The following is a 25,282-nucleotide window of genomic DNA, read 5'->3' as shown; positions in this document are numbered from 1 at the left end:
CCCCATACAAACTAAAATCCATGTGTATCTTGTTACTGTGTACCTACTTTAAAAAAAAAATAATCCTGACACCCACAGAAATAGACACCTGTGGATTTAAGAAAAATAATTTCCTCCTACTTCGTACATCTTTATTTCACTTTAGTCATAAATGGAAACAAAAATGTCAGTAGTGTCACAAGATGACTCATTAATATAAACTATAATTACACAGGATGGTAGTCAAACATGCTGATACACATTATATATGCATATATACTTAATATATAACAACATATATTACGCACAGTCATAATATGCATGAAGGTATAGAAAAGTCTGCAGCAGTGCCCAGGCAGGTCTCCCAGAGCCCTCCACAGATAGCAATGAATTAAGCTTCAGCACACTACCAGGAGGTCCCTATATATTATCATCTCTATTTTCATAGAAAAAGTCAGGGAGGGACAGGCACAATAAACGGCTCGCCCAAGGTCATACAGCAATGTAATAACTGAAATGGGATTGGAACCCAAATGCCCTGACTTTTATTTTAACAAATACGCAGCGTTTCTTCTCTTCATAATAAAGGACAGAAACAGAACATGTGTTATTTTATGAGAATACCCTTGCTAGCTTGAAGTAATTGGGTTTCATTAGTTTATTTAGAAAAATCTTGAACTATGTTTGGAACCAGAGGAGGAAAGAAGACTTACAGGACAAAAGACTAATAAAAGAGCCACCACCAATTTGATAAGGAGTGAACTAGATTTGTATTACATCCACATCCATGTGAATCGGTGAATTTTTTAAAAAGAATGCAATTGTTTACGCATAAAGATTTTTACCAAAATTAATCTCTTTTACATTTCTCACCAAGAAACTAGACAGCTTTCACTAGATATTCATAATAAAATGCAGAATTATTCATTTGGTACTAGCTTTAAATCAAATATAAGCTCTATCTAAATGCATTTGCTTTAAAAAGTCACTTTCTTAATACAATAAGCCCTGAGAAATACATTTCCTGCTGAAATTACTCCATTCCTTTCATGCCACAGGGAGAAATGCAAGTAGAATAGTCCGAATGAAGTCCTACTCGCTTAAACCATCTCCAGCAAAGCCCAGAGTCCGAAGGTCACATTAGTGCTGAATCGGTCGCGCGCACACATCACAGAGAGTCTACTGGGATACCGCTAACTTTCAAACATCCCAAACCCATAAAAGCCACAATAATGGCTTATTACAAATTACTAGTGCACAAAAACTATGGATTTTTAACTACTGCTTCAAAACCAAATCTATTTTAGATTGTAGTAATCAGTAGAGAAGACGGATGGAAAACAAGGTTGAGAACTCCATATGTAACTGAAGAAACCAGTGTGGTGGCTGTGTGAAGAGACCTCTTTTTTAGCCTTCCAAAGGAAATTTATTTGGAAGATCCAAACCACGAAAGGTCCAGAACCACCCAACTGTCTCTGCCATGTTCCCTGAGAGCACAGCACAACCTGCCCAAGATTCACAAACTTGAACGCATTCCTCCAAATCCTCCTGTCTTAACACATAACCATAGATCTTTTTGCCAGGAGCAGTGAAGACAGGGACAGGATATACGTTGTTGCCTTCCCACCTACCCATTGATGGTTGGTTTGTCTTTTTTTCCACGTTTACTGACACAATTACCATTTTGACACGTCTCAAGCTTTGAAATTCCAAAGAATTGTATCACAAAATACAGATTCGAACCACAACCATGCCAGAAGTTATTGCATTTACTGACCCACCTAGCAATTTTTCAATTCTTAAGCTAGTGAAATCACCACATACAATAATTTAAAATGTTAAAGTACCTAATCTTAAACAGACCATTGCTGAACTTTAGATGAATGATGGACTTTATGTATTTTTAACTTTAAAAAAACTCTTTGTTTAATCTGCAACCATTAGTTTGTATTTTCCTTTCCAAGGACGTGATGATCCTGATTAAGAAAATAAATTTACAAAACTTTGTAACAAACATAGTTTTCAATTACATTTAATAAACCTTTGGTATAAATGCGAATATCTGCTTATGCAGATGAAGAGCACTGAACAACTAATTTAATGCTACTGAGCAAATGCCGTTAACATTTTTTGAAGACTGGATGAATACTAGCTTTGTTGGTAAATGACATTTTGAATATTTCAGGGTTTTATAAGGGTGGTTCATTTCTTTATACAGCAACAAATCTTCAGACAGTACTTCTGTCTGGTTGTAGGAAACTACAATTGATATCTTTTCCATATATACTTAACCTCCTACAGATTTATTTGATTCTCAATAATTACTATTCTCTGGTAAGAGGCATATGTTATTACAGCACACTGCACTCCCACAAGCTGTCCACTCAGTGTATTTTAATAAATCTCTGCCAAAGCTGTATAAATTTGATCCTGTTTAAATTTAATAAGGATCAGAATATATCAAAGCACAGATTCCCATGGGAGAAATAGATATTTTGCATAGTTATTGAGTGCCCTATTCACAAATACAATGTGTAAGACCTAGACCATCAACCTTGAATTAAAAAGAAAAAGAGATTAATGTGTGCATAGCCAGATACTTCTTAAATAACTAGTGAAATTAGTGTTTAATAAAACATTTTTCCCTACGCTACTGTTAAAGACAGCAGCACTGCTACAGTTTTAATATTAGCATTCTAATATGTAACTATTGAATATCTGCGGTATAGAAATACCTTTTCAGGTATCTTTTGCAATTCTTTCTTTAAAGCTTTACCGACATAAGGAGAGAAATTGCTAAACATGCAATCAAGCGTTTCTCTTTGGGTTATTCCTTACCCTTTTCTATTCAGCGGGACCGCTGCCTTAAGCGGAAAGCACATCAGCAACCAAGAGCCACGGCTGTTGCAGAACCTGAACTAGTTTGGGACAATGAATAGCATGAACTCATATTTGACATACATTTTCTTCCTTTTCTGGAAGGATGTCTAGAAGAGGAAGAAATTCTTCAATGCTCTATTAATTCTAGGTAAATCTTGGTGATTTTACATAATACCGTACAAAATTTTATGTTCTATTAAGTAGATCATTTCAGTGCTTGCTGTGGCAAAATACCAGGAGACGTAACTATGCACATAGATCCTGATCTAGCCTCTTAGGAAGAATTTTGAGGATCACTACCATAAACACAAATACTGCAGGTCTTCCAAATGCAAATACATTTATATAATTAGTTTTTCAGACTCCAATGTTTTCGTTTTTGTTGCTGTTTTAAAGAAAAGCTGTTTGTATATAACGGGAAAGAAACCAAACACCTAAACCACATTTCCACCAACACATGTAGATAACCACATCTGACAGCTGCTAGTTACAGAAATGATTTGTTAGTCTTCTATAGGAAAGATGCATTCCTTATCATTGGTTTCTATCAGTAATTGGCATATACCACTGTGTATACAACCAACCACCTTCAAAATACCTCCACTTTCTTCCATCATCTTTGATGTTTACGTGACAATAGTTATGGGAAAGAAATGAGACTATATTTATCCTGAATTAAAATTCTTATTTTCAGGGTAAGGGCATGCAAGTCAAAAGACAAATCATTTTACATGGAGTAGAGATCTTTCCCAAGGGGGAAAAAAAGCATACTAAATCGATTTGCCATTGTTTTACAAGTCAGCCACTGAGAATGAAATCACAGACGGCTGAAATTAATAGGAGTTTTACCATTGACTTCAATGGGCCAAAGATGTCATCCTCAGTATTTTACTATACACAGAAGCCTGATGTCAGAATTAGTACAGCTTTATAAATTACAGTACAACATAACTCAATCCATCAAAGTGAAGCCGATCATATCGTCACTCAATCATTGTTCCCACTGACATCTATGGTAAGATTCATTCTTGTTTTCTTTTCCCTTTACCATTCTATAGGTGTTGGAGCTGGGAAAAACCTCAGCCACGTTTGCCATCAATATTCCTTTATCCACTGTCAATGTTATGCCGTTATGGTGAAAGTGCAGATATAAAAATGAAGTTGAAAATTCAAATTACAGCAATGGACACGTGTGGAAGCCACAACACAGGAAACACACCTTTGCCAGAATATTGCCATTGAAATCATAGCACTTGAAACATAAGGACTTTGAATTAAGATCAAACAATATCATGATATAACTATTCATCCCCGGTAAACACATGGCTAGGACTTTTATGTGCCACCTGTAGCACAGGGTTACAATCTGTCTTAGTTTCCAAGAATTTTAGAAAATATTGCACATCGAATGCTGATAATGTCGGACCCATTTGTTTCAGAGATTCAGTGCTTAAGCACAAAGAGACTGAGTTAAGAGTACAGTGACTTAATTTCCTTGCTTTTACGGGTTTGTGGCTTTCAACTTTAATGTTATTTCAACAAAGTGCTTTGTGTTTATTATGGAGATATTCTGCTGTATTTCCCTTTTCTCCGTTCATGAAATTTTCAATATAACAAGAAAAAAACAGATCAAATTCCTATTTTGAAAACCATATTGCCATTTTTATTCAGCCTGTATTTTAATATAGCATCAATATTTAACTACTTCATTAAATGAAGTGTGACTTTTATAGTGAAAATGTCAGTCTTTGCAGTTCATTAAATTCATTTAAAGTATAGCTGCTTGATTTTTTTTCCTGAAGGAATAAAGGACTATTAACTGAAGGCATAAACTCAGCATTAGCATGTACTTTTTCCTTCAATTTAACATTCAAGATTTGTAACAGTCTTTACAAATTTAAGGGATTGTTTGTATCCTTTTGCATTATCCTTATTTTTATAATAGATGTCACTTTGATAGCATATACAACTGTTTATCACAGTTGGATATGACCAGTAGGATGTCACAGAGGATATTAACATGTCACGTGCTATTATGAATCTGTAGAATTCTACAAGTAGTATTAAAAATACATTATTTTGAACTGTGGCATCTGGAAAAATAAACTGTATATGATGTAAAATGTAATAACTCTTGGAATCCAGCAGGGTTTATGAGTACTGTTTTTCTGTTTCATGAAACATTCTTTGATGAGTATCCTTCTTCAAGGAGGGTTTCTGTTAACTAATATGAAAGAACATGGGGAAAGCTCCATTTCCAGAAAGGTAGCACCATGTTTTTGCCAGATGTAAGAAATCCTTGTCCATGTTCTCTAAGACTTCTGCGACTAATATCTCTAAACCTGGAAAAGTTAATTATTTCTGATTAATAAACTGATGCGATTATAAAATACTTTAGTAAGAATAAAGCTGCTTCGAAATGTACCAAGATACAAAAGTGGTGTTACATTCTTTTCAACCTACTATTCCTTTCGATGTTTGGAGTAGATCTCAATGACAGTGAAATCTTTGGGTTTGGAAGATGATCACGAGCTCTTTTCGATTTTAGTGTTTGGGTCCCGTCCCCCCTTTGTCCCCACCCCCCAACAAAGCAATTTGATGAGGCTGCTCTCTAGTAGTAATGATCTGAATCACTACCATGATGATTCTCACGCTTCCTATTCTCAGATTGCACTAAACAGTCAAGGCTTAATTCATTACAATACAGACGGTGATCAGGAGGGTGGGTTTGGACATGGACATTTTAAAGGGTTTCATTTTCGTAACTGAAATACTCATCCTCTGAAAATCAGATCCTTTTCTAGTATCTTAAATATAGAATCCAAAATACCCTACTGCACGCAACCGTTTTGGGTACCATTACATACCACAAAGATTTTGGTTGGAACTAGGACTTTAAAAAATAGCAATTTATTCAATCTATGATTTTAAAGTTCACCATATTTCCCATTCCTCTCACACATGGGCACTTTAGCCTCCACGCAACCAGCAATCGGCATCAAACTAGAGAGGAAGAAGAAATGAAGAATGCAGTAATTAATGCCTACTTAAGTTAAAAGTGTCCTTCAAGAAACATTCATCCATGACTGTTGTGCACAACAAAGTTTTATTTTCTAGGAAAACCACTTTACAGCTCCAAATTTGTGCTAAACTACTGTGATTTGTTTTTCTATGTGTCAAAAGTAACAGGGTTTATAGGAAATTCTGGTGCTTGAACTACCTTCCTCTGGATGAATTTTTCTAAAGAGTAAAGAGAATAAAAATTGAATTATCGTGTGACTATAATTCCGAAGAAAGAAAGGAACAGGAAACTCTAGAACTTAATTAGAGAAGCAAGAGCCCAGTCACACGTATAAAAAGCTAAGAGGTACCAGTGACACATATTCCAGATTGGAGTTTGAAACAAACAGGCTTTTGCACGCTGTTATTTTCTACACTGTTGTATCTGCCAAACCAATCTGATGGGCTCTAACTAGCAATCCCTTACAGCAAGACTACATGGAGCGAAACAAAAATCTTTTCTTTTAGGATGTCATGAGTTAACATGCAACTACAAAGGGAGAGGTATCCAGCCAGCTGTATTAAATCCGTATGCCCTAGACAGGTCACAATTATCAGCTCGCTCACACCAGCATGCACAGGCACACCCTGCAGGACTGGGATTCCCATCCCAGTTCTTCAACTTGAAAGCAAACTCTTCACCGTCAGAGTTAAGATAGTTATCCTGAACATGAAACAAGTGCTTGCTTCTCCCGCTGCATGGACCTTCCAGGCAAAGGGTGAAACAATGCCACTCTTACAGATCCATGTTTTTCTAAAAGAGTACAGGGAGGATCAAATTAATCTTTGCTACCTATTCACCTTGTGCAACCATAGGATCGTTCAGGTTGGAAGGGACATCAGGAGATCTCTAATCCAACTTCTGCTCAAAGCACAGGCTGCACTGAATTCAGGAACTACTTGCTTGGGGCTTTTCTTCAGTCAGGTCTTAAAGACCATCAAGAACAGAGACAACCCTTTTGGGCAAACTGTTCCAATACCCCATTATCTTCAAAGTGATTCCTTTTCCCCCCCTTAACATACAGTCTGAACCGCTCATTTCAACTTGTTCCTCTTGCCTCTCATCCTCCCCCTGTTTGCCCCTGTGAGGATTCTGGCTCCATCTCCTTCACAGGTACTGGGGCTGCTGTCAGGTCCCCTGAAGTCTTACCTTCTCCAAGCTGGACAAGTCCCGCTCCCTGAAGCTCAGAGGGCAAGCGCACAGGGACTGATCATCTTGCTGGCCCTCCATGAGCTTGCTCCTGGTTGTTGATTTATGTTACTATCCACCAGGACCCGCTGGTCCTTTTCGAGAGATCCGCTTCCCAGCCAGTCAGACCCCAGCCCATACCTCTCAAACCAGTGCACCATAAAAGGTTTCTGATACATTAGGCCAAGGATAAATGCACTGACATTGAGCTAAACTGAAAGAGGGCAGATTTAGATTAGATATTAAGAAGAAAATCTTTCCTGTGAGGGCGGTGAGCCCCTGGCCCAGGTTGCCCAGGGAAGCTGTGGCTGCCCCATCCCTGGAGGTGTTCGAGGCCAGGCTGGACGGGGCTTGGGGCAACCTGGTCTGGTGGGAGGTGTCCCTGCCCAGGGCAGGGGGTTGGAACTAGATGGTCTTTAAGGTCCCTTTCCAGCTCTAGCCATTCTATGATTCAGGGTTTGGGTGATGCTAGAAGAGCCTCACAGATCCCCCAGACCCTTTTTTAAAGTCCACTTTACTAGAAAAGAAAATAATTTATTTTTCTTTTTTTCATCCAGATAAAATACTTAATTACCAATTTGATGCACGAGCATAAACAAATAATATCCCATTGTTAGTATTAAGCAGCTGAAGTAGGAAAAATCATTACTTTGGATAATTGAGGCTTTGAAGAAAACTTTTACATCAGCTACAGCCACCTGCTTCAAAGTTTAACTCCAACAACAAATGAACCCACACTTCAAAAAAAGACAAAGCTAGAACCCTCTTTAAAAACTTGTATACTGGTTTATAATCACACTTCAAGTGCACAAAATTATGCACCTGTCCCAGGACATATTAAGAAATAGCAGCAATGAAACTTGACAATAAGATTTTTTGCGCTCGAACTGCCTTATAACCAAGCAGCAAATCTTCACAGTACCTTTCAGAGTTCAGTAATTCCCAGGAAATCATGCCACAAATGCAAATAAGCAGACCTCCAAAAATGTGGCCACTGGTGTCCAGAAAGAGCCATCCAATTCTTAAAAACCTCATAACTAGCAGATATTTGCTACATTTAAAATTTTCCAGGACTTTCAAAATTAACCTACAGATTTGGTTAGTCTGAGATTCAAAACCAGTCCAACTGAATGATCGCTTCCAAAAACATCAGCCTACCATGTTCAGTGCTACAGACGACAGCCTTGCAAAAACATCGGTGATTTACCGGGCCTTTGACTATTGTACCACACATTTGGGCCATCTCTTTTGCAAACAACAACTAAACTCATTCCACCCCAGCTGGAGAATTCTCAAGATCCTGTTTGTTGCCATACAACTTCTGCTCGGTTTTACCCTTATTTAATGCAACTTTTCAAAGAAAATGAATTGGAGGAAATGTCACTTCTATATACTCGGACCAGAGGACTGTCTCAGGAAGTAACCAGATCATCTTTGTTTAAAATGAATAAACATGCCACCTATATTTTTCTATCATATAATAGGCCGGGAAAAGGAAATAGACCAGAAAAAAAATTGTAAGAGCAATTAGAAAGATATAATAATTACAATAACAATAATAATAATAATAATAATAGATGGCAGTAGAAATATCCCTGATGAGTAGGTAAGAAATTATGTTGCTATTTTTGTACACCAGACTAAAAACAGATACAGATGAACATCACAGGTTAAAGCATAAAGCATGTTTCCTGGGAATGCTGCATTCTAAAAAACTTCTAATTTGCTTACAGAAAATTAATATAAGAGCTCTTTTAGAACTGAATTCTTTTCAAATTAATTTACTGATTTAGCAAAGTTAAGATAGAAGCATCCTTGCAACGCCAGCCAAGAAGAAATATTTCATCACTATGTCTGCAAATGCAAATACTCTATAAAATTATATAAGGAGTTGTATAAAATTCATCAATTTGCTACCTAAGTAGGATTGTAAACTGGACTTTTCAAGGACAGATTGAAAGAATGGAATTATCCTGTACCGATGTACCTTTGATATTAACTAGTAATCCATAATTTAACTCTAATCCTTAACTTACCCTACTGTAATTCCACTTTTATCATGTATATGAAAACAATTGGTACTGTCAACAGTTTTGCTTAAATTTAAAAATGAAGAGGCTACGTTCTACAATAGCAGAAACCACCAAATGTATGAAGGGATCACAGTTTTCCCTTTGCCACACAATTTCCCTTTGCCACACCTGTGAACAGGTCAGGCTACCAGTAATTAAGCGTCCAGCCTTGGGGTGGAGGAGCATAACTGCAAAGAACCGCATAGTTGTCGTAGCTGCCCCTTCCTAGGCTGGAATATTCACAGCGGTGCTGGCAGATGGAACTTTTTACACAAACAAGACTACATACTCTGTCTTCATGTACTGAAGGCAAAACCAAGACACCCACTACCATCATTTCCAATTTTTATGACCTCTAGAGAAGAGAAACAGACTTGCATTGCTCAAGAACACAAATGGATACTAAGATGGGCTGTAAATTTTTGCAAGTGTTTCATATACGTCTCTGAAGGGCTGCTTAGTTCCACTGTCCAAATGCTTTTTCAAAATGAAGTTCTCATTCAGATCCACAAGACCAGAATATTTTTAGAAACTTGGAACTGAGGCAGTTACCAGTTAGCAGAGCATGGCGGTAAGGAGGCAGATGTGCACTCTCAAAACACCCACGCCAAGACAAACCATCTAATCATTTGATCCCATGCTTCTACAGACTGACAAACTTCTAGATGTGGATTTTTCCATCATCTCTTTCAGAAACTTAAAGGCCCGCCCCGCCTCCATACCACCAAGGAAAAGCACACCACTTCTGGAGGAAGAACTAAGCAGTCCCTCCATGCTCACAGACACTAGGCAACTCCCCAGCATCTATAAATCTCACTTATAATAGTTTTCCACTCTAAAATTAGACTTCAGACACAAATTTTCTGTACTAGCTGTTATGCACCACTCCAAAACTGTTGTTGAGTCTGTAACTATCACATCTGTGGTCGCCTTATCCAAACCCGAGACTCACGTGGGATCAGAGTGCATAACACAACTTCACTATCGCGCGTTTAGGAACGTAAACATAAAGCCTAAAAGAATCAGGTTAAACAAGATTAAAACTATAATCAACCATACGCTTCCTGTTTCAGCCACCTACATGATATGATATTTAGCACCAACTCAGAGCCTCAGAAGTGGCTACTGCTCCCTTGTCCCCACCACCACGGGAAGGCTGCCTCAGCACCTGACCCCTCGGGAACACAGAGGCTTTCTTCTCATTCCCAGTGTTTACACAGCCACGCTTGTAACAACACTGTCTTCTCTCTCACCCTGCTGTTTCCAGTATTACTGTTAAAGCACAGATACTTCAGGTCTCTCAGATCTTTTTTCCTAAGAAAAAAAATACCTCCAACTGTAAGGTACTTATTTAAAAAAAAAAAAAAAATCTTTGCTGCCAGACCTGCAATTTTATGTGTCAGTTCTTTCACACTTCAGAGGTGAAGACTATCTAGACCTTCCCAACTTGAAGCAGGTGAATATAGCATTTTGCCTCATTCTCATACGGTATCTAAGCTGGAGAAAACATAATAGTGATTCATTCATTTAGTAAAAGTGCAGAGAAAACTGAGTGGAGACCATTTTTACGATTTCTAGTGAGGCAGATGTGTCGCTTCTGGTAAGGATGAGAGGCCAGACAGAACTGGTGCTTTTCAGCAGCCCCAGTAACACTTACCGACGTTACGGCCTGTCCCCACGTAACGTATCATCAGCACCGACTCCTTTGTTTTGTCAGCAGGTACAAAAAAGTGGCTTTATCCTTTTAGGAAATGAACGGTTCAGTGCCCAAGAAACTACTACTTCAAAATACATCCTCCCAGCTGAATTTTCTCCAGCAAGCTTATGAAGCTCAATTCAAAAGCAGAAACATCTCTCTTCTTCAAAGAGGATATATTCCTATGTGCAAGAGCAGGACTGCACCCATTTCTTTTGAACCCATAGAAGACTTCAGAAGGTAAGGATGAGAAAGAAGAAGTTGAGCATGTTTTTAATCAGCTCTTACATGAAGTTCAGTTTGTTTCTCTCATTGATTGTTTGGGAGTTTTTTTAAGATAAACATAAATCATCTTCACAGGGAAAACTTCAGTAGTTGGGATCGATAAAGCAACTGGCCTTGCTCTAGCATACATACTGAGATTCATCATCTAAAATCTTCCTATTTCTTATTTCTACATTCAAAGATCCCTGGCAACTAGAGTTTTGGAAAAAGGCTGCAGATAGGAGCTCCTTTGCTTGGGTGCCATAAGCCAACCGAATGAAGAAGCAAAGATGAACCTTTTTCTTTTGATCACATGAGAACCAAAGATCAGTTCTCCAAAATGCATAGGAAATCTTTAAATGTGAAAAACATGTATTTTCACCATCTTCTCTCTCCTGCCCACCCCCCCACCCAAAAAAAAAAACATAACAAAAAACAACCACCACCCAGGACTGCGGTAAGTTTAGGAACTCAGGCATAGTGAACATACTTGATCCTCAAATTGTAAATATTGAGCAGTGTTCCCTAGCCACCATTCCCTCTTGCTCATTAAGGTGTTTCACAGGCATTTCTCTGTTCTTTTCTAAATCAACAAATGGCCATTTCCTTTGGCAACAGAGAACGCAACGACTGTTTCCTACCCCAGCAGCGTGGAAGATGAAGTAAAACAGTAGGACTCAACAAAATAAGAAATGGAAAAATTGTAGTTAAAAAGACGTAGGAGAGCAAAGATTTCTCACTGTCAAAATTCCATGCCAGATTTGTGGCGCGTTGCTTGTGCTCACTGCAGCTGCAAAGTATCAATCTGACTTCACGATTCTGAAGGACCAGAATTGATTTTCCTCCATGGAAATCGTTCCTTCTCTTTTACTTTCAGATTTATTTTAAAAGAAACAGGTTACATCTGGGGGGGGCAGAAAGGAAGGTGTATGCTTGATATCAGTTCTCATCCATGCAGAGAATAAATGAAACTCAGAAGATCTACAAATACTTTATAGAGTCTAAAATTATATAGATAGCTATTATATCCTTATGATTTCTACCTATGGTTTATCCTTTCATATGCATTTTAAATACTCACTCTATTGATGTCATAGTATCTTAATGGAGTTTATTATCATTTTTGAGTCACAGAAACACTGAGAATGAGGCATAACACCACAATGTTCACCTGCAGTTAGTCATAATGTGAATCAAGCTCTTTATCATCGCTGTCTTTCACTTATGCCTCATGATGGAATAACCTTAAAAGCTTTTATTTAGAAATAATTCTGCACAAACACACAAATAACACGGAACATGATGCAGAGAGCACTACAATAGAATTCAGTTAATTAGCAATCCAGAAATTACAAGCAATGATAAGGAGCCCCACGATCTCCAAGGAAGATGTCTGTATCCTGACATATGTACCCTGTACAGCAGCAAATAGCCTCCCCCAACATTTCTCAAGCAGTGGAAGGTTGTTACGACTGATGCAGACCAATACACATTGTCTGCGCTTTAAAAATGTGTGACTGTACAAGAGTCACGTTTTTGATTCAACTTTTATTAGTTACATGTATTACAAGTAATGGCTGACAATTTTCTTTACAAAAACCAACACAAAGCTCAAAAAAAAAAAAACCCCAACCCTTAATACGTTATCAAGTGAAGAATCAGGATTCTTTTCTGGTATGTAAACTCTCTGCCAGACTATTAACAAAAGGGCAAATTCTGAGACCTTCCTTGAAAAACTGCTATTTACTAGAGAGAAGAATACAGGCAGATAGGCAGCACACTTGAATGATACGTTATCACCAGCAACATATTTGTGCTGATAGAAGCCAAAGCCAATCTTCGCCATCCTTACTCAAACACTTTCTAACAGAGAAGCCAGAAAAAGGCTGCTATCCTATCACAAGTTTTTTGCCAAATAAATTTAGAAAAAACAGTTTGCTACTTAAACTGGGCAAGCTATCATTGCAGATTGAGGCAAAACAAACATAGAAGCTCAGACTACAATCTTACAGCTGTTTTTTTGAGCAGAATTACAGGTACAGGAAGATTGATCTCTAAGCTGTACACTGGACATACCACAAATGTGCGTATGAAACATACTGAAGTGCTATTGGTTTTCCTACTTAAGTTGGTATTTAATGAGCAGAACTACTAAGTTTTCCTTTCACATGGTCTTTGATTAATCTCTCTGAGTTATATTTAGCCCTAGATTACACTGCCTGCCTTTCGCCTTGTTCAGTCAGAGCTGCACATCAACCGAAATTCTGTCCTTGTTGTGGGCAGCTCCCAGAACTTCAGGTCCTTGGTGTGTGCCCTCAGCCAGGGAGTCCAGGCCAAGGCAGGCAGGCGAGCCACGGGGACGTGAGAAAGCCGCCCAAGGAATGTGCTGACGCAGAGCACGATCCCAGGGTCCTCCCACAGGAAAAGCACCCACAAAGGCAAAATCTCAGAAGCAAGTCATCATCCCGTAAGGTACGACGACTGGAGAGCATGGGGTTCTGAAACACTGCACTGGAGCCACTGATGCACGTCTGATTCAAACATTCCTTTAAAAAGGCCAAGGTAAGACAACCATCAGAACTGAGAATGCCCCTATGTATGGCTCGTCAAATCCTTGAAACAACCATTTGGTATCTTCAACAAGCCATACAACACCCTATGCACCTTACAAACATCATCCAACATCCCAGCGCAAAGCTATCATGTTAAAAAAGGCTTAGACGAAGGCATGAGAACAAAAAAAAGGCGGCTTCCCTTACTTCTGCTATGTCATAAACAAGAGGTAGGTCTCTCCTCACACAGCAGCGATGACCCAAGCCACCGCTGAGGAAGCCAGGCTGCTTCGTATGACACAGCGTCCGATTTACCACTCGGGAGCAGAAAGATAACTTTAAGTAGGTTTTTAAAACGTCAGAAGGAAAGGGCAGCAGAAGCATCTGTTAAATCCCTTTATTCAATAATATCTTGGACTTGTAAATTATTTGGCAGGACAAAATAAATTGATACGTTTTATCACTTGAAATACAGTTACTAGGCACTCAGAAAACCACAAACAGGAAGTCACATAGGTATAAACATATTATTTACTTTAATGATTACTTTGTAGAGCAAATCTAAATTAAGCTCTTGTGTTTGCACCTCACAACCTATTTACATTTGCTGTATGCCCAGTGTACAGTCTTGACATCAGTCTTGTTTTTACTTACAGTTCTGCTGTGAAAAAGAACAGAAAACGCATTGTAGAATTCTGCTTATTTTGCCACATGTATAGAGATTAGGCTTTTTTGTTTGTTTATAGAAGTTTTATGTTTTTCAAACCATATCAAGCAAAACAATAGGAAAAAAGGAACCATGCTGGGTTGTGGTAGGAAACCACAACTATCAAGATTTTCACTGGAACAAATCAATACCATGATATCCCCATATTTACATGACCGCCTATTATTATCATCATTTCATCCACACGCCTACTAAGAACCCACCAAAAGTAACAGCATTAACCTACTAAAGCAAACAGAATGACTATTTTCCCATGTCTAATCAAATTCCTATTTATTTCAGAAAGCAAATTGCTTAAAAAAAAGAGAACTGCTAATCCTCTATCAGTAAAATAGTTTACTGATAAAAGTACAGTTCAACAGCTCTTTTATTAATAAAAAAGTAATAGTGAAATACAGTATCCTAAGCCATTCAAAATTCAACTATTTGTATAAGCCATATGACTATAAAGAGAGTAGCACAAAAAGAACAGCAGATAAATATGATCTGCTCCAAAAATAAGCTGCTCCACTATGCAGCAATTGATTTTTGCATGGTTTTAACACAATTTTTCATATCAAAATTAGACAGTTAATCAATACTGAGGTGTTTAAATATGTCCTGAACCCATAAACCTTTATATAATTCAGTGACTTTAAATACAGGAGTTGTTCCATTGGGATAGAAAGGATGATTCATAAAGCTCAGGTTGTTTCCATGCATGGGTTCCTTGCAAAAAAAACCTCAAACCAAAACAAATGCAACAAAAACCCACCCCAAAACAGAAAAACTAATACTTCACTAATTTATATTTATATATCTAAAACTATTTAGGTTTTAGATCGCTATCTAATTTCTCTCATATTAACTGTTTACAAAATTACAGCGTAAACTATATCCACTTTGGGTGCTAAACACAAAAGAGTTTCTCTTGAAAAATTCTCTGAAGGAAAGCAAACGGAGAGATGAAGACAACTTGCTGCAAGTGACCACAACCATCTGCATGTAGCCTTCATTTTCCACAAATCCTACCATGCTGGTAATTTTACATATTTGCAACCTGTTGTTAGGTTGCCCAGTTGATCAAAACTCTTCAGAATATCAAATAGAGAGGAAAGAAAATCTAAATGTCAATGTGTCTATTCAAGCAATATTCTGCTTTAACATAATGATTTTACATAATCATCGATTCCATACTTTGCAAAGCAGATGAGGAAAGCAAGGACATACCCATGCTATTGCCTCTGCAGCTCTCACCTCAGCCAGTAGCAGACAAGGTCATGCCAAAACAATTAAAAACAATAATTAAAAAAAAAAAAGCAGAAGACAAACAGATCCCTTACTTCAGAGGCTGCCAGTCCAAATGCTGGCATTTCATCCCAGCACACCCTTCATTTTAAACTTCACTATGTCACAACCCACTCTTTTCTGTAAGATTTAGTCTTAGCTCTCACAAGTCTTCGGCCAGGAATGATAATATATGGTCCACGTGACCCAGACAGTAAGAAGGGCTATAACTTTACAACAGCAAAAATAAAACATGGAATTGATAACAACTTCTCCCATGAAAGGCCAAGGGCAAGCCTGATATAATGCCCATATAAGTAAGTGAAAGATGCCCACGTAGAATCAGTCTCCAATGAGCATAAACAAAGCTGAGACACAAGTGCTGGGGGCGGGGAGAAGCAGATTTCTATCCACGATTATTATTTTTTTTAATCAAGCTTAAAGGGATATTAAGGGATACTTTCAACTGGCCATTTCTGAGAATGGACCGCTTTTCTTTTCCCTCTTGATACTTAACACAGGGCTTTTCAACAAAATGCAGGCTGCTGGGCAAACTGGCCGTGCAGGAGTGAGCAGAGAACACCGATGGCAATAGCTGGCACGTGAACAATACAAACAAACTGAAAACTAGATGAACTGTTTGTTTAAAACGTTTTTCATTTTCAGTAATAAACTAATATTGCCTAGTTTTAGTAGCACACCTTCTCCAACAGACCTGAGTCTGCAGCACTGGTCAATCACATCTCCAGCAGTCTGCTCATCAAACTCAGCTATTTTTAATGTGACGAAAATAGTATTTTCAGCCTGTCTGCCCATTCCCATGAAGTGTCTGAAAAAGTTTTGAAAACATCTGTTCGGCTATGCGAGGTACCTGTGGCAGAAGCAGGTCTAAAACGCCCGTCTCCCCTTTTGGTTTTGCTAGTTCAGCAGCCCTGCACCGCCTGTATTTTTCAATATATTGTTTCAGGTACAAACAGAGAGAATACATTCAAAACAGAATTTGGATTGGTTTGACAGGTGCTAACATGCAGTGGAAAAGATATGAAATAGAAATCTTGTTACAGAAATAAATAATGAATAACGCGGCAGCAAGCGTGGTCTCATCAAAGTCCTCATCTGAAGGGAGCAGAGTGGCAAAGACCAGAAGGCTCTTGTGTGACATTGTTATCTAAAGTCCTGATTAGATTTTCACCTCAGAGTTCTCAATTTTGGTAGCAATCATCGCAAAGATACTATGGTGACTGGCACTCTATAAATACATCACACAGACAGGCAACAGTATAGAAGACGGCTATCAGATAAGAGTTTGAAGCATTTGAAAATTCAACCCTGCTATTAGGGCTGTGTAACAGTACTCAATTTTTACGGCAGCAGAAATGTGATTACAGATAAAAAGGTAGGATTAGTGCTGTACAAATTCTTCTCCTCTTAAATTAGATTATCATCTTTCAATAGCACTAGTTAGGTTTTTAGGGAGTGTCAGAATTCTACAAATATATAGGCACGTATTAATTTTAAATTTAATAAAAGCCTGCAGCACAACCCAAAGGTCGCAGTTTGATTGGCCTCGCTTTGCCAAACACTGCACAAAACCACAACAAATGAGTCACACAACTTACAGGCGACGCAAGCTATTCTCATTTTGAGTATCTGCCAAAGAATATAAGCTGTTATTTCCTGTCTTTCTATTTTAGAGTTTATTAGAAATTCATAATAATTCATTTTAGGGTTAGGCTGGACTCAGCACCCCTGTGTGCAGTCAACGTGTGATGCGGGCGATGCTACGGGAACATGGCTCTTGCCATCCCAGAGCATTTGGTTGGTATTTCCCCACACTAGAACCAGACCTGGGAGTCGGTGTCCATGTCCATGGCATGCGCGCATCAGCCTTGTGATCACTACAAATTATCATTATTTTAAAACACACACACTAGTCATTTCCACACAAACCATAAGTACTCCACATTACCTCTAAGCGTTAAGCTCTTCATATATTACCGGATATTATTACAACTATCTTACTAATACAATTGTAACCCATTGTAACAAAAACATCTTAAAAATACTTTTAAAAACCAACTTCTACTAGGTATGCTTTGTATACAACCAACTCAAATGGTACGTTCAGTACAGGAGCTGCGTTATTTGAGCAACAGAAAAACTGTATGCTGCACGATCCAGTTGGTATACACATCACACATGCTCTTTCTGAGCAACGTGGGTCCTGCAGAGTTGCTGCCCTTGGCACACAGGGGCTTCCTTTCCCAGCTAGCTCCTCAACCACGGCACGAAGCCTGTGGGAGGATCGCCCCTGAAAAACAGCATCACACAAGCCGGGGTGATGATACAAATCAGAATTTGTATTCTTGTGGACGTATTCATCTGATCATTGCACTCCCTCTTCCAAGCGCTGGGAATCACACGGCCAACATTTTTAGTGCTGGATTGGACAGACAAATATTTGGGGAACTTTTTTGCTCCCCAGGAGTAGTTGCCTGCACAGTCCTGAGGTTTTGAGATATGAGAGGCAGGGGAGGGCTGTTCTGGGAAAGCAGCAGCTCAGCACACTTGCCACATGTGCCAGAAGACCAGTGGGAAATACTGAGGATAAAGCGGCATTCACTGAGTTGACACTGCAACAGAAAATTCCCAATCCCTTCCTTGAATTGTCTCCAGCAAGACCCATATTTGCATCTCTGCTTATGCATCTCTGCCCTCCGCTTTGTGGGAGCTCTTTGGTGCTTTCTGGCCCTCTCCATCACCTGGGGCCACCTCTGCCATGGTCAGGCTGCAGCTATGCGCGCCACCACGGCACACATCAGCTTCCAGTCGCCAGAGAGTGCCCCGCCTGCATCAGGGCAGAGCCCAGATGTAAACGAGCGTATATGCAGGGCAGATGATGAGCAAGCAGAGAGCTTTCTATCTTAACAGCATACATCCACCCATTGTCTCTCACCATCTGCTAGAGGAAAGAAAAACCTATGCATATATAGCCACACTAAATTTGCAAGAAGAGTAATTTTCAATCGTTTGCATAACTGTAATCCATTTTTTCCTAACAACACACACTAATAGGAATGACTTATAGCCCCAGTTTAGCACGCTACTAAACTACTGCTGTCTTTGCGTTACCTCTGGAAGAACAAGATAACCTTCTTGAGCTTCCTTTGTAAAATGCAAAATATTTCAGCCAAAAACATCAAGCTCTGACATTCACGTATGTATGCTAGTGCCTAAATTAAGGTATGTACGTTTGAAATCTGTATCCTTCAAGGACAATCTGTGTAGAAGAGATAAACATTATAAAACGTAGACAGCTAAATAATGAAGTAAGGATTCTGGAATTTAATATAATGATAACTCAAGCACTGAGCTGCACAAGTTTAGGGTTTGGAGTTTTATTTTCCCTTTTCCAAATTGCATTATAAGAATTATGGTTCCTTTAATAAAAAAAAAAAAAAAGTATTTGCTATGATGAATAGTACTTCCCTAAATATTTTTAGTACAAGACATGTAATTTCAATAAGTGAAAAAGTTTGTTTAGAAAAAACTACTCAACTATAGCGAATGTCCAAAATCATTCTCCATCTGCAGAACCATAAAAGGGCTCAAAACAGAAGCAGAATGTTTTACAACAGCTGGTCTCTTTCAACTTTCTGTAATTTTTATAGCTATTTTGTAGTGAATTTTTTTTTTAGTACATCACAGCAGGACTCTTCTAGAAACGGGCAGACCATGATTTCACTCCTGCAATTCCACGAAGCAGAGGTGGATCGCTGTTACCCCAAACCACCACCGGCCAGACACATGCAGGGTCAAGTTATGTACTCTCACACCACCACTGAAAACTTATCAAATATGGCCCTGCTCCAGCAAAGCACTTAAGCACATGCTTTACTTTAAACACGTAAGTAATCCTATTAGAGTAAATGAGATTCAGCATAAACCACTGGGCTGAATCTCAGAATACCTTGGTTGTGGCCCTGATTATGTCAGTGACCGACCACGTAACCTTGGACAAATCACAGTATTTCTGTGTCTTTATTTCCTCTTTTGCCCTTTACGTGCGCTTACCATGTTGCACACCATTCTCAACAAAAATTATTCCAATCTGGAATCTTCTAGAAACTGCTGTACTACACATAATGGCAGGGATGCTTACGTACTTTAGTCTCTTTTGAAATACCTGTCGTATAAACTAATGCTCACACCCAAAAAAAACCCAAGCTGAGATCCCTTGCCCTTAGGTCTGCTTATCCAGCACTGGCAGCCAATTTCAAAGAACGACATTGCTCTTATAAAGCAGCTGTGGAGACGGACACCAAGTGAAGGGTACCCGCGGGTCTAGTCCAGGACAGCCCCCAAGCAGGTGGGGTTACCAGCCCAGGACTCGCGCTGCAGTTCCCCTCCCACTGCTAGTCACAGGGCAAGGAGATCCCAAGCCCTGCCTCAAGTCACTCTGCCAGGGCTCTACCCACAAAAGGAAAAAAACTGGACAGTCCTGGGAAACCCTGCTTAAAGCATGTAGGTGGGAGACAGCCTTGTCTCGCAGGGTGCAATGCAGTAACACTAAAAGGCTTTTGTGTTCGATATTTTCAGACTTTGCGATACAAGATGCAGTTTTCCACAGGTAGGCCACGTGCCATCAACTCTATGTCTTAACGATCCTGAGAATACTTTCACATAAATAATCCTGCTTTTGCACGTATATACGACCAGGCAACGTATTTACCCTTGCCATCACACTTCCTGCTTCCTGGCAGTTGTCACAAGCAATGTCACTGTCACAAGGAGAATATGGATTCAGCTCCTAACAATGAAGCAGGCACGGATGAGTGGGCAGGATACTCAAATGAGTTTCAGAAAGACTTGAGGTGAAATACTGTCCCCAGTGAAATCAATAACAGTTCTCCCATTTACTTCAGCAGAGTAAATATTTCAACTCTTTTTTTTCCTATGCCTTCTGGTCATCTCAGTGCCTAACACAGTAATCATTTATTTTCCTTAGGAGCACAGAGAAAAGGACAGGACGGATAGAAGGCGAGGGAGGGAGGAAAGGTTTCAAAATAAACATACTCTTTTCCCAGACTAATTAAAACAAACAAACAAACAAAAACTTACAATGATTCCTGTACTTACAGATTACAAACAATGGAGAAAATGAGATTAGATTAACACCGTTAAGATCCTCCTTTCTAGGAACTCATTCACAAATTCCTCCTCTGTCCTTGAAACACCTGTACACCACATCGCTGCTCTCCCAGCTGAGCCAAAGAAGAGCTCACAGCAACAACACAGCTTTGCCTGTGCCCGTCTGCGCCGCATCAGGCCTTCTGCATACAAAGATATCTATTATAAGACACATGCACCATGAGCCGTACCCTGTTAATTAAAATATTTTCTGCTGCAGATTGGAAGCCTGGCCTACAAGATACTTGACAAAATTACGTTCAGGAGCACAGCAACTGAAATGCGATTTTGAATAGGTCAAAAGTTAGTCACTTCTGACTTTTTCTGAATGTGTGCTCTGTTCTCATTGTACGATGAAGGGAAATACAGTCAAAAGGTTATATATAACTGTGCATTTGCAGCAACTCAATGGTCACAATAAACCACTGGTTTTCAGAAGCCATTCAACATTTTGGGCATAAAAAATAAAATAAAAAGAACACGTACAGTAACCTGTAACAGAGCCTAAAAAAAATGCATACCACGCATAACACAATAAAGTTACTGAATAAGTGAAATTTACAGTAAGCATGCTGTCAGTAAGCATTGCGAGTTTCCAAAATTAGCTGGCATATCAGACAACAGTGAACATTTACTATGCATTTTAGAGCTCTTGAAGTCCTTAGCAGCACTCAAAGTTAAGGCTGACATTTCATCTTTAATTCATGCTCCTGTGTCTTTCTATATTAACTACTAACAAAGCAGCATGCTCGCGGCCTGGGCGCAGGGAGCATGCGCGAGGCAGGGGCTGTGCGCGCTGCCCGGACGCTGGTCTGCATCTCCAGAGAAGTACATCTCTGCCCTTCCACAAGGCAGGCAGCCACCAAATCTGTACCGACAAACTTGAACATCGCAGCAGCGGCGATGGAGATGATCGTAAAGAGCAACAGAGAAATACGCTCACGAGATCTATTTAGAAGCAATTTCTCTAGGAGAAAGTTTTCTTCAGCTACGGAACCTCCTTATTTGAGCCCACATTATTTCTCCCTCTTCCAGTGATCTTTCTAATTCATCAAACTTTATCTGCTCATTTGGAAAAGATTCTAAAAAACACAGGTCTTAACCTAAGTTTAAACTTTGCGCAGCACCCTTCTTTTCCCCAGCATCTCATACAGTGCCTCACAAAAGGCCCCAGAGGTTGGACAAACATAGCACCAGGAAAAACACAGTGTGAAAGGGATCTTTATGTGCATGTGTGAGGGCCCAGTGCTAATAGCTCAATGTGCTATTGACACATCACAGTGCAAACAGCTAAGTCTTTTTCAAAATAGCATGAGTCACAGTGTCATTCTTCACTTTGCCTTTCCCAGATTTGGGTAATTTGTGAAACAAATCATCCCCGTATTATTAAAGCATATTTTTGTAAATGAAGGTAGCCACTGGGAAATGACCATTGCTCCTGACTGTAAGGCTTACTCCATAAACTACACATGCCGCAGGGACGGTGTGAATAGACAGAAGTGGTACTGCAACTTCTCTGACAATCCTCGTCAAATCAAAGCGTTGTTACCTTCCCGTGCTAGCGGCTGATGTACTTTTAGATAATCCTCATGTTTGCTACATCCCTTGAGTTAGAGACTGGCCATAACAGAGCCGGGATCACCCGGGGAAGCAGAGCGGAGGGAGGCGTCCCTTTTCCTGCCCTCCCCGGCAGGGATGCCCGGGCTCCACGGGGGCTATGCCCGGCCCCCGCAGCGGCTCCAGCCCGGGGAGAAGTTCAGCGCGTCCCGGCCGGAGCCCCGGCGGCTGCGCGCCCGGCAGAGCCGCCTTTTGTTCGCCGGCGGCGGGGAGAGGGACCCGCACCCCGCGGTTACCGGCGGGTCCGTCGGGGCTCGGCACCGGAGCGCCCGAGCGCCGGGCCGGGGCAGCGGCCGGCTGCGGCCTGGCGAGCGGCTGTCCCCGGGGCCACCCCGCCGCCGGAGGAGGAGGGAGGCGGGCCGGCTCTCCCGGCCCCGCCGACACTCGCCGCCTCCAACTTCCCGGGGGCCCGGCGTCCCACGGCCCCGCAGAGACCCGCGGGCGGACCCCGGCGCTTTCGGGCATCCCCCCGCCCCGACGGAGCCCCAGCTCCGGCTCTCGGGGAAGCGGCCCCGGCAGCAGCAACAAGGAATTAACACGCGCGGGCATAATCACCTTGTTGTAGTTGTAGTAACCCAAACACTGGGCAAAGTCCAGGTTGGAGGGGTCTCCGGGGAGCGAGCTGCCCGCCGCAGCCGGGTAAAATCTTACATCCATGCCGGTGCTTTGGTCCAAGAAGTGCACTTGGAGAAACCGCCGGGAGGTTTAATAGATCCACCTTCAGGTGCCTTCCCCGGGGCTGGGGCACGGGCAAACCGCCGAGGGACCGGAGCTGCGGGGCGCCGAGCCTTCCCGAGCAGCGGGAACGACGGAGGGCCGGGAGGCGGCGGGGGGCAGCGAGGGAAAGGGGCGGCGGAAAAGTGCAGGTAAACAAGGAGAGGAGGAGGAGGAGGAGGAGGAGAGGTGGGCGGCGGAGCCCAGGTGGGTGCCCGTCCACCTCGGCGGGAGGAGGGGAGGGCAGGAGGGAGGGAAGGAGGGAGGGAAAGAGGGAGAGAGGGAGGGCTGTTGTTTTTTAAAAGCTCGGTGCCAAGCCACGGGCTTTGCCTCCGCATTCAGGAGCAGCTGCTGTACACAAAGGAGCCACGCGCCCGGCGCGGACGGACGGACGGACCGAGCGCCGCAGCCTCCCGCGCCGCCGACAAAGGGGGGCCCGGGGGCGGGGGGGAGCGGGGCACTGCGGTGTCGCGGCCGCCCCGCCGCTGCCCCGGAGTTGGTGCAACAGGGGCTGCGCCGGCCGGGGAGAAGTGCCGAAAGAGCCGGCGCCGCGCTGGCACCGCTCCCCGGGAGGAGCGAGCGGCCCCGCGCCCCTCCCCGCCCCGCCGCCGCCCCTCCCGCCGCCCCCCCGCTCCAACGGGCCCGGGGGGGCACAGCAGCCGGCCCCGCCCGCGGCCCCCCGCGCCCCGGGAAGGGTCTAGGTGAGTAACTTTCACCTCTTCCACCGGTTTTCTCTCCCCGCCCCCCCCCCCCTTTTTTTTTTATAATGCACTTTATTGACTGACACCGGGTAGGTGGCAGAAGAAAGGAGATTTTGCTAACGTACTGTCAAGAGCAGGACTTGAAAACGCAGTAGCCTGGCCCACGGAAACCTTCCTGAACTCTCAGAGTCACTGGCTGCTGACTCAAAGCGATCCACTAATCCAGATTTGTTTAGCCAGCGCTGCACAGCTGTTAGCTGCTACCCTGCGTGGAGCTCTACCCAAAACCTTGCTCCAGAACTTTTGGAGGAAACACTAAAGCGGTACAAAGGCCATTTAACCTCATGATTTGTGCCCTGCAGACAAGGTGTGAGGAAGGAGGAGGTTGAAAATGTGCCCTTGTTGGGGAGAATGGCCCTTCAGGTGCAGGGCCGAGTCCTGTGCAGTTATAACACAACTGGAAATACATCCCAAAGTGTCTTTAGTTTACTCCAGCTGGTTGCAAAGTAGCAATGACAACACAAGTACACAAGGTTTAGCTGTACACCACCATCAAGACCTTCTCTAAAGGTCCATGCATCCCTGCTGTGGCTGCCAGGGACAGGTATCCTGGGCCCGTGCCACAGCCCCAACTCTGACTAAAGCCCACACCGCAGGGGCTTCATGCCTCCCACTTCATGTCCATGCATCATTTTGCACTGCCTACGCAGACTGGGAGCAAAGCGTAAACCAGTCAACAGCTACAACATGTAGAAAGGGAACATCTTCCCAACTCCATTCCTAGAAATCATATTTTCAATATTTACAGTGGCACAAGCAGCCCTTGCTAGCACAGAGACACCAGATCACCCTTACTCAGGGTATTGATCCTGATGTGTCACAGCTTGCAGCAAAGAAAGATTTCTAAAAATGATGTTTTGCACGAAGAGCAGAATTAAACATAGCACAGATATACATCGGTATTTATATGGAGTATTTAGAATTTAATTTTCTAGAAAAAAAAGGTATAAGAACTGTTAAATGCCTCGGTAGAAAAGAAAACAGGCATATTCTGTCAAATACTTAATCCAATTTCATATTCATTGTGTCAACCATTTTTAATCAAAGGGAAAAAACTGCAAAATCTACTCTGTTGCTAGAAGGGAAAGGATTGAGGAACACACAGCACAGTGTTCACACGAGCACACCTCCCATACCTGTGGCACAAATTAGTTACGCTCCTGAGAGAAACAAATTGTTCAGAAATAAAAAGACATTGAATCTGGTTCAGAATGCAACATTGCGTTAGAGCATTCCTCCAAAGCAGTGATGGAAACGTGGTCGCATACAGGCACAGCAAACTCATTTCAACGGAGGTTAATAAAGTAATACCTGC

General features: G+C 41.5%; 1 protein-coding gene across 3 annotated transcripts in view; it reads right to left on the bottom strand.

Annotated features, from left to right (window-relative positions):
* Positions 1–25,282, bottom strand: part of TOX3 (TOX high mobility group box family member 3) — a 93,947-nt gene that overhangs the window by 54,987 nt on the left and 13,678 nt on the right. For 2 of the 3 annotated variants that reach the window (XM_054200534.1, XM_054200535.1), the window contains exon 1: positions 23,048–23,290. The exons of the other annotated variant lie outside the window; for it this stretch is intronic. In XM_054200534.1, coding sequence (XP_054056509.1) covers positions 23,048–23,149 — 102 coding nt within the window. In that variant the 5' untranslated portion in view covers positions 23,150–23,290. Of the gene's footprint in view, positions 1–23,047; positions 23,291–25,282 lie in introns of those variants that run through there. 3 annotated transcript variants of the gene reach the window in all.

The sequence above is a fragment of the Rissa tridactyla genome, chromosome 4 (genome assembly GCF_028500815.1).
Source record: "Rissa tridactyla isolate bRisTri1 chromosome 4, bRisTri1.patW.cur.20221130, whole genome shotgun sequence".
Classification (NCBI taxonomy): Eukaryota; Metazoa; Chordata; class Aves; order Charadriiformes; family Laridae; genus Rissa; species Rissa tridactyla.
This window is presented reverse-complemented; position numbering and strand designations above follow the sequence as displayed.